The sequence below is a fragment of the Thalia democratica genome, chromosome 8, assembly GCF_965202585.1.
Source record: "Thalia democratica chromosome 8, ktThaDemo2.hap1.1, whole genome shotgun sequence".
NCBI classification, from domain to species: domain Eukaryota; kingdom Metazoa; phylum Chordata; class Thaliacea; order Salpida; family Salpidae; genus Thalia; species Thalia democratica.
The window spans coordinates 17,420,523-17,430,336 of NC_139172.1; the positions used below are offsets into that span (position 1 = coordinate 17,420,523).

The 9,814-nt window shown below is 25.0% G+C and overlaps 1 protein-coding gene across 1 annotated transcript; it reads right to left on the reverse strand.

Moving 5' to 3' along the window:
• Positions 1-969: 969 nt before the first annotated feature.
• On the reverse strand, positions 970-9,407 carry LOC145843339 (phosphatidylserine synthase 1-like). The gene is made up of 11 exons (XM_082950805.1): positions 9,283-9,407; positions 8,086-8,180; positions 7,281-7,545; positions 6,972-7,130; positions 4,331-4,482; positions 4,023-4,167; positions 3,658-3,770; positions 3,215-3,280; positions 2,868-2,967; positions 2,158-2,220; positions 970-1,961 (listed from the first exon to the last, which is right to left on the reverse strand). The coding sequence occupies exons 1-11, from the start codon at positions 9,370-9,372 to the stop codon at positions 1,788-1,790; spliced, it is 1,422 nt and encodes a 473-aa protein (XP_082806931.1). The 5' UTR covers positions 9,373-9,407; the 3' UTR covers positions 970-1,787.
• Between the last annotated feature and the right edge of the window lie 407 nt (positions 9,408-9,814).

A 9,814-nucleotide genomic window follows, 5' to 3' on the forward strand; every position in this document is an offset into this window, starting at 1 on the left:
ATTATTAATGCTTTTGTATTCATTTCTAACAATAGCAGTTCCATTTTAATTTTTCAACAACATATATTTAAAACAACTTTAAATAGCAGATATTTTTATGTATTATTCATTTAATTTTATTAAGGACGTATATTATCACTTTTATATGAATTTTTGAAAAATATCGGTTTATTTTTGTAACCGAAATTGTTTAAAGCGTGTTTAAAATTCAGCAACAAATATATTATTTAGTAAGGATTCCTGGGAAAAAATGTTTCTATCAAAAACTGTCACTTAATTAAAGACTGTTTTTTTATTTTGGTTTTAACTTTTGAGTAAAAAAAGTATTTTCATTTGAATGAAAAAGGTAAACAGTAAAAAAAATATGCTTGCTTTTAAAAAAATGCTGTACTTAAAAGCTTCTGACTTATCGGAAATGTTTTCTCTAACTAAGTTTATTACCACAGTTTTCAAAATTGATACAAAAAATTACCTTAAACATAAATTTAATACAATATAATTTTTAAGAAGATGATATGTTTATAGAAACAAAACTAAATATATGTTCTAATTTTATACTCTAATAACTCTTATATAATAGAAGTATAAATACTTTTCAGTTAAAACGTTTCATAAGAATAAAAAAAGACTATTTACCTCTGATTAAAACCTAATTAGATTATATATTGACAACTTCTATTAACAACAAGCACCACAAATTGAGTTTTAAAAATAAGTCTTTAAAATTAGGATTATAAAAATCATTCCAATGCTTAGATCAATTTATCGGATGCAAGCATTAACTATCACTATAACTAAAGTACTTTAATAATTTACTTTAATTTAATTTTCGAAAACTATTTAACAGCTAATTAAAAATAGATTTGATTTAATTATGTATACTGTAACTACTATTTTATTATCACATACGTAATAACATATAGAACTTCTTAAAAGTAAAGTTTTATATAATTGTAATCAACATGATAATCATAGTTTATTAAAAAAACAAATGTTAAAAAGTAAAACAGCAACTAGCTATAAGCAATATATAAAAAAACAGACACATATTAAAAAAATAACAACCAAAACTATTTTAAAATACATCTTTTATCTTGATATATGTTAAGGCATTTACCTTCTAAAAGATCAATCTGAAAACTTTGTAAAAGGTAAAAAACAAAGAGATTTTACCAAGCATCATAACTTTGTACCAATTAAAAAATAAAACAGGCTCTTAACAAAATAAAATCACATAGGTTTTCTTAAATTAAAAATATTTCAATTAAAACCCAAATTGTTATTTTGTGCTACTTAATTTTGTATTGCAGTTTTGTTTGTCATGGAAGAAATTAAAAACGAACTACGGTCAATAAAAAACCATTTTTGGTTGAAGCTCCAATAATAACTAAGAAAGATATTTGAATTAAAATGTACCTTAATATTTCCATTAAAAGTTGCTTACTTTATTCAATAAATAACTTCCAATAAAGTTACTGTTTAAGTTCTGATACAACGTGACTTAAAAAAACGTAATAAAGTTGTTTAATAATTAATAAATTTTTTTTTATAGTGTATTTTATTAGTATATTGTTACACAGCAAAACAAACGAGGTAGTGGTTAGCATAAAAACAAGTTTAAGAATTACAAATTATAAATTTATGTGTCATTAAAAGCAACAAAATCCAAAAACCTGAATATTAAAACAACCTTAAAAAGTAAAAATAATACTAAAGTAAAAATTGAAGGATTGGCTAAGCATTCGTACTAGTACTGAGTAAATTTTACATAATAGTATTTTTTTTTCTCATCCGGACGTGGTAGCGACGTTTCTCTTTCGAGTTGTGGCGTCATCGTCTTCTTCGTCATCATCGGAAGTGACGTCATCGCTAAGGCTGGCCCTGCCGTATTTTGATAAGGGCCGGAGAAATTGGGGCGGAAATTCGGGACCCGAGAGGTCGACATCATACACTTCCTCCCCCTAATCACATATAATTATGATTAATAGTTTTTAAAAATAAAATATCAAATATAAAATAAAAGTTTTAAATACTTTGATAAGATGTAATAGTCACGCTCACAAAAAAGTTGTATTACCAAAAAAAAAAGAGATTTTGCTTTTTATTTAAACTTAAACAGAGTAATTTTATTGTAAAAACTTGTAAATAACAACTTACTTTATCGTAATATTGTTTGTTGATATATATCATCACATACAGCGAAATAAATGTTGTCATCAGCTGAAATTTTATTATTTATTTAAAGTATACGTCTAAGTTCGAATAAAACACCACAAATATTACTGAAAATATTTAATATCAAATTAATGAAACATATTTTAAGTAGTCTTTAATTTATTATAATATGTTTACAGTAAACAAGGGTAGTCTTTGCAATTGTAATAATAGAATATTTTATTTTGTAACATTAAAAATTGCTATGTAATTTACTTTACGTATTTGACTTAAAAATTTTGCTCATTATAATTAAATCAACAAAGGATATAAAAAGTAATTAAAAACCATAAGTTAAAAAAGGAACAATTTTCAAATAAATTAACTGTCCTCAGACAAACTTGAAATATTTTTAAAATTACATTAACTTAAGTACTATCATAATATTCTGAACTTATTTATTATATTGCTTTTCTGAGCATTCGCATTATATACATTAAAAACTGTTATGTTTTCATATATATGATAGTAAAATTTCCAGTAGATTAATAGATTATAAATGTATAGTTTATGAATTAATTTAACAGAAAAACATACTTTTATAAATTGTTTTTTTTTTGTGAGTAAACAGATTTTTTACTAATATAAACTAAGAGGATGGTGAATAATAATCAACTAAAAACATGTATTTATTTAAAAATCGAAATACTAACAGTGACGGCAAGTAAGCCAAAAACATTGGTAAGTTGAGTTCTGGTGAACTCTTCAGCTCCGAACTTCAACGAGATAATGAACTCAGTCAACGTAATTGCACTGCAACAATTATACTTTGTTTATTATCTAACTTAACAAAACTTTGTTAATTTTTATGGTAAGTTAGTTTTTTGTTAGTTGATGGACTAGTTAAGAAAAAGATAATAGAGTTGATATTTAAGATATATTTTAAGGAAATATTATATTTGACATAACTTTTTAGTTAATACACTTTTATAAAAGCTTATAAGGTTAAAAACTTAATTTTACCATATAAAATTCAAATTAACTACTATAAAAAACTAACATAAAAATCCAAGTTTGAGTTCCCAGTCTCTTACATCTGGTATCAGTCAAGTATACGTAGTATTGTCTGTTTATACATTAGTTTTAGAATATAATATCGTAATATTAAGCGATTAACTGTAGTTTAACTATGTAAAAACTTTCTGGGTTGAATAAACTCCAAGAACAGTTACCTACTAATGAATTGGAAGTTATTAATGCAGGGTTGCCATAAGTTTCTTAAAACTTTTTTCCAGATTTTCTGAATTTCTTTCAGGATTTAAAAAACACAATTTTTTTTTGTCCCTATTTGGTATAAAATTGAACTTAAGCTAAAAAATTGTCTTTAATGTTATAAATATATTGAAAAGATACTGTAATGCTACTTTAAATGTGTGTTATAAAAATAAGTGTGAAAAAAAAAACTTAAAATACGACAGATAGTTTTTGAACTAATATTTAAACCTGAGCGCGGGAGAGCTCATGAGACCGATGAGCAGAATTCTTCCGTAGCAAAACGCGTGTTTTGCTGGGTATCTGAGAAAGTGTTTGAGGAAAAACGTGTTCAATTCGGTCATCTGAAAATATTACAGATGAATTAAATAAAAAGTTTTAAAAATCAATTATGTTTTAAAGTGCTGCATTATATTGAAAAAAAAAGTTTATTGTATTCAGAATTTAAGGACTGTTTTCTAAATTACAAGGATCGTTTAGAAGAAAATTTCAAGACTTTTTAAAGGAAAAACTATAGTTTATAAAATAAGTCTTTCATATAGATTTATTTTTGTAAAAAAACATTGTTATAAAGCTATAAAATAAAAAATTCTCACAATAAACATAATGAGAAGGAAGAAAACTCCGACGATTCTCATTCCACCGACGCTGCTGTGGTCGTACCACTTCAACTTGGACCAACTTTGAGGGGTGAACTGCAATGCTGCCCTCCTCAGCTTGCCAGTTGTTGAGTGGATATTTCTGTTGGTATTTAAACAAATATTATTTAAATAAACAAGATTTTGTGAGTCTAACTTTTAAGTCAAATATTTCAATGGTTTTTGGCATAATAGTACTAAAAGTCAGTCAATAAAAAATTAAGTTAATAGTTCAAACATTAATTTTAGTATTTGTTACATCTTACTTGATTGATTCCCATCTGTACTCTCTCATTTGAAGAAACTTGCAAGTTTGCATTCCTACGAAGATGCCGAGTCCGTTGCAGAAAATCACGTCTAAAAAAAGCTGGTCCCACCAGCATTCTTGGAAGTTTGGAAGCAAATGCATGAAGAATAACTGAAAAAGTAGAAAAATAAAGTACAAAAGTTAACAAATTGTTATTACTTTATACATAGCAAACAAGAAAATAATAAGTTACATTTTAACAAAAAAAAAAAAAAATCAATTAATGAAAACTTATTTCAGATTTTATTTCAAGTTGTCTAAATTCATTCCAGGATTTCTCAATTTCTATGAATTTAAAAGCACAAGTTTCCTTCTTTCTTTTTTCAGTGTAAAATGATGTTAAAAAAATAGGTTGCTTTAAAAGTTTAATACTATCTAAAAAATAATTCAGTGCTATTTTGCATGCTTAATGTTCTATAGCAACCTGTATTACTATTTTTTAATCAACTTCCTTTAAGTTATTGTGGTAAAGGTTTTTTAAGACTTAGCATTGATATAATGCAAACAGTCATAAAATTTTGTTAAAATTTAAATTTAAATTTTTTTTGATTATAACTTATTCTTTTAATTTATTAAAATAAAAAAAGTAGATAAAGTATTATTTTTTTGTCACCGACTTTATTACATTAAGTAGTATATTAAATTAGATAGAAATTAAATATAAAAATACTCAATTTTGTTAAAGAAATAGTGTTTAAAAGATGACATAGGATCATTAGATTGAGGCGTATATTTTCAATAAAAAACATCACACGTAATTAACAACAATTTACGTTGATTTATTTGTAAGAGTTGCCACTTATCAATATACTACATTATTTGCTTATATGTTGGTAAAACCACTTTTATTTAGTACATAACATGAAATATTGTTTTTAAACATACTTCATATACTAATTCCATTGAAGGATATTGTTGTTCATTACAACATTAAATTAAATAGTATTTACCTATAGCATTAGAAACAAATACAGTATAAAAAATCTTATATTTTAGAAACATATTAAGTTGAAAAGTGGTTATTTCTTTGTACTTGTCTTGTTTACACAAACTTATAATTTTCTTAATACTACAATTATAGTTCTAAATACTAATTTGTAAAGTTACATGACAATTCAAATTTAGTTCAGTTGTATACAATAGTAGTTGACAGGCTCACAACGAAAAATTTCCAACTAAAACAAAAAATGCATAAATGTTATTGTTTTAAATTATTTTAAAATTGTAATCAAAATATAAAATTTTAATCCAAAAATATAGTATAAAAAAGTGTTCTAATTTTGTTTTAAGTAACCAATTATTTAAAAAAAACTCTTTAATTCAACATATCCGCTACATTTCTATATAATATCTAAAACAAACTTGAATTTTTTTGTTTATGGATAGCTTCTAAAACATAAATTAAAGTTTTAATACTTCTCGATTAACCTTAACTTTTCACATTGTGACTTTATAACAAATAGTTATTTAATTTTTCACAACTTATATATTGCTGTGTAAATTAAAAGTGGTCTTTTATTATTTAGTCTAATAGAGTTATATTTTATTATCAAATAAATCTATAGCTTCTAAGAGATGAAGAAAAACTGTTGCAATAAACGTTTTAAATTTGAATAATTTTTTTTATGAAAAAAAAAGATTTTAATGAAATAATCAGACTTAATTTATTTATACAACTAGTTGGAGCTAAACTAAAAGATGATAATTTCAATTATAAACAACTGAAAATATATTAAATATGAGATATTATAATAAACAAACATTTACAGTAATGAGAAAATAATTTAAAATCAAACTTAAATATTTATTTAGCTAAAACAAGAAGTTAAATGAAAAATTAGGAAAGTTGAATCATTTTTGAAAGCTTAACCTGATAGCTGACATAGTAATATGCATAGTTTATGGGTGCACGACAAACCAAATTCTTAAAAAAATTTAAGGACCATATCTCAAAAAGCAGTTAATATTCGAAAAAAATAAAAGTGGGTTGCAACTTTATTAACTATTTACAGACAATTATTTTTGCAGTAATGAAAACAACAAGTGTAATTTCAAAGCTTAAATAACGCCTACTTGATTATTGTAAATTACTCAAGACAGAACTAAATTTACAATAATGTATATATCTAAAAATTTAAATGGAAATGAACATATACTTTTACAAAAACAATAAAATTAACAACAATCTTAATTTAGAATGCCAAATGTCACTGAAAAAATAACAGACTTCTGTATAAAAAGTGTAAATTTTCTCTATATATAACTAGATAATATAATAAAAATTTAAATTACATAAATATGAATTACATTTAAATTTAATAAGGACATATCTAACAAAAGTACAACTGTATCTTGTTTCAAAAACTGGTTCATTTTCTCAATTATATACACAATACTTACATAATTTCTTAAACACTTAAAAAAAATAATATAAAAGAAAATAAATAGTAAACATAAATTTTATTAGATACTAACTTGTACAAAAATTTCAATTAACTTTTTTCAATTTAAAAATGACTAATGATAAAGTAATAAAAATATATACTAAATTATCAGCTTTGTTCAAATATATGCAAACAACTTATACAGTAAAACTAAACCTCAGTAAGTTCCCACAAGATGCTGATGGTCCAGCAAATGGCGTAACTTCTCAGCATGCAGGCCTTCATCGCCCACCCGGCAAAGTGGGCGAACGCAAACACGTCCAAGCTGCTGTACAACCGCTCGAGCGTGATGTCCGAACAGTTGACTGCGTACTCCTGTGTGCGTCAGTACGGATGGTTGAAAAAGAAAGTTTTCATTACTTTTGAAGCATACTTTTACGATTATATTTTTTTTCAAACACAATTTTTATTTTGAACTTTAGAAAATAGCTTTTAATTCCAAGTTCTTATCTAATTATTGTTTACCTCCACCATGTCAACCTCCCTCTTGCTGCCCAGCACCCCTGGTCCGATCCAGTCGAGCACGTTCCTGGCTTGCTCGATGTTGAGGAAGGCGAGAAACACGAGGAAGAGGAAGTAGAGGACGCTGATGCCGAACACGACCCGCCACACAGCGGGGTGGGGACGGGTGAAGGGTCCGTTGGGGAAGGCGAGGACGGAGACGATGGTGAAGAAGAAGAAGACGGCGCACACCCCGCTCCACACGTTCACATCGTTCATACTGTCGTCACTGTTGGAAAGTTTTCAAATAATCAAAATATTGTTTTCAGGTAACATGATGCAGTTTAAAATAGTAGAAAGATGTATGTTCAAAACCAAACTGCTTTTATAAATGTGTTTAAAACACATTAAATTTATTTGTTTTGGTTTATAGTGTTGAGATGAGATTTTTATTCGAGTACAACTTAAGTTTTAACAGTGGTAATTTAGAATTAAAAAAAAATTAAAACATTAATTTAAAACCAAAAACTTTGAAAAGCCAAGCTTTAGTAATTTCCTGTGTTATCTTCAACTAAAATACCATAATTAACTAAACTATTTACAAACTTGGGTTCAACAAAATCAAGCATAGTACTTTTCACAAAAAATATTGTTACCATTAAAGTAGATTAAAAAATTACAATTGACCAAAATACTTTTTAAGATTATTTAACTACTATTCAATATTAATTGTTAAATATACGCACTATTAAATAAATCGTAAACATCTATCTTATAAAATACATCTAAAATGTTTATAATCATATTTTAAAGAACTAATAAAACAAACCGCGACATGACTGTGTAGAGAAGCATTAAAATGATTACAACCAACAAAGAAATAGTATGAGGTTTGTAGAAAAACTCCAAAGTTATATCTTCGACCTATAAATAAAAATATAGCTATGTTGTTTTGACAAAATTTTATTAAAAAACTGACAATTTTTCAACAGATATAGGTAAAAATATTTTCATATGCTAAAACCTTTATTAGCTTTAAACTATACTTGAGTAGTTTAAAACATTCATTAATCTAATGGTAAACAGTAGCAATTACCTTTTTATACAAATAAATTGTATTAATCATCAAGTAATTAATTAAAGAACATATATCATTCTCAATTTGGTAAAGTAAAATTAATTTTGAAAAAAATTATAAAATATCGTAACTAAAAAAGATTAACACATAATTTTTTTTTGTTTTCTATAAGTCTTTTTTCATACGTAGAATTTTGACAAACTTTATGTATAGCTTAAGATCTTTTAAAGTAGTTAAAATTTCCTACTGATTTATACCAAGACTATTTTACCAAAACTTTGTAAAACTTGCTGACAGATAATCGACTAAAAGAGTAAACCACCACAATATAATTTTCAATATTTGCCATATTTTTATTGTTTATACTATACATTGCAACTGTAGGTTTATATAAGCTGCCACTATTTGTAACACTACAACTATTCTGAATCGTTACAAATTATCCTTATTCAACATAAGTTAATGGATACAATTATAAATTACTTTATATCTAAACTTTCCGAGTTGTGGTTACAAAGAAAAACTTAGATATTTGATACTTATTCATAAGTTATTTTGTTGATTAGATTTTATAAGCTTTACAACTAGAAGCTTTAAAAAGATTAAACCAAATATTTTCAGAATTAAAAAAAATTAGTCTGAGTTTTTATAAAACTTTGAAAAAGTCAGAGAAACCATGTACATAAATTACTAGTAGCATTTGAAAAAATTATAAAAACTACAGGAAAAATATTTTTAGTATTTACTTATATTATTTAAATTCACTCTTGCAAACTTAATAATTTAAATAAATAATTGAAATAATTTAAAGGTGAAAATAATTTAAAAGCTATTCCATACTGACAAGAATAAACTATTGTAACAATTGTGTGAATGTTAAAATAAAACATTTAACATTATTATTTAAATAAAAAGTACTTTATTCTAATATAATTTTTTGATACACACCTGCTGTTCATTAATAGATCTAAAGTCATATCTAAAATTGAACTTCCTTTGTTCCCTTCTAAGCTCCATCATATCACGTTTTTTACCCATTACCAGTTAAATGATTAAACAAGTGTAGAAAATCTAAAAAAACAACTAAAAATAACATCCACACATAAGTTTATGTTAAATAGACTTTTCAAAATAACGCTGTAATTTGTTTACAACATATAGAAGTTTGTTTAATACTAAAGTTATCAACATTGGTTTGGAAACAATTTTTTTTTAAGAAACTTTCACAAAATAAAAACATTAATCAATTAAAAGCTTTTATAATTCGATTTACTAAGATTATATAATAAATTAAAAAAAACGCAACAAAAATTGAGTACACTTAATGTGAGTTGTTCTTAGGATTTAAAAGAAAAAAAAAAAGCAATATAAACAAAGCAACAATTTTATAAAAAAGAGTTTAAATAGACACTCAAATATATCATTTACCTTTAGCTTACAAATGAAAAAGGTAAGTTGTACTGATTTCAGAGTAAATAAT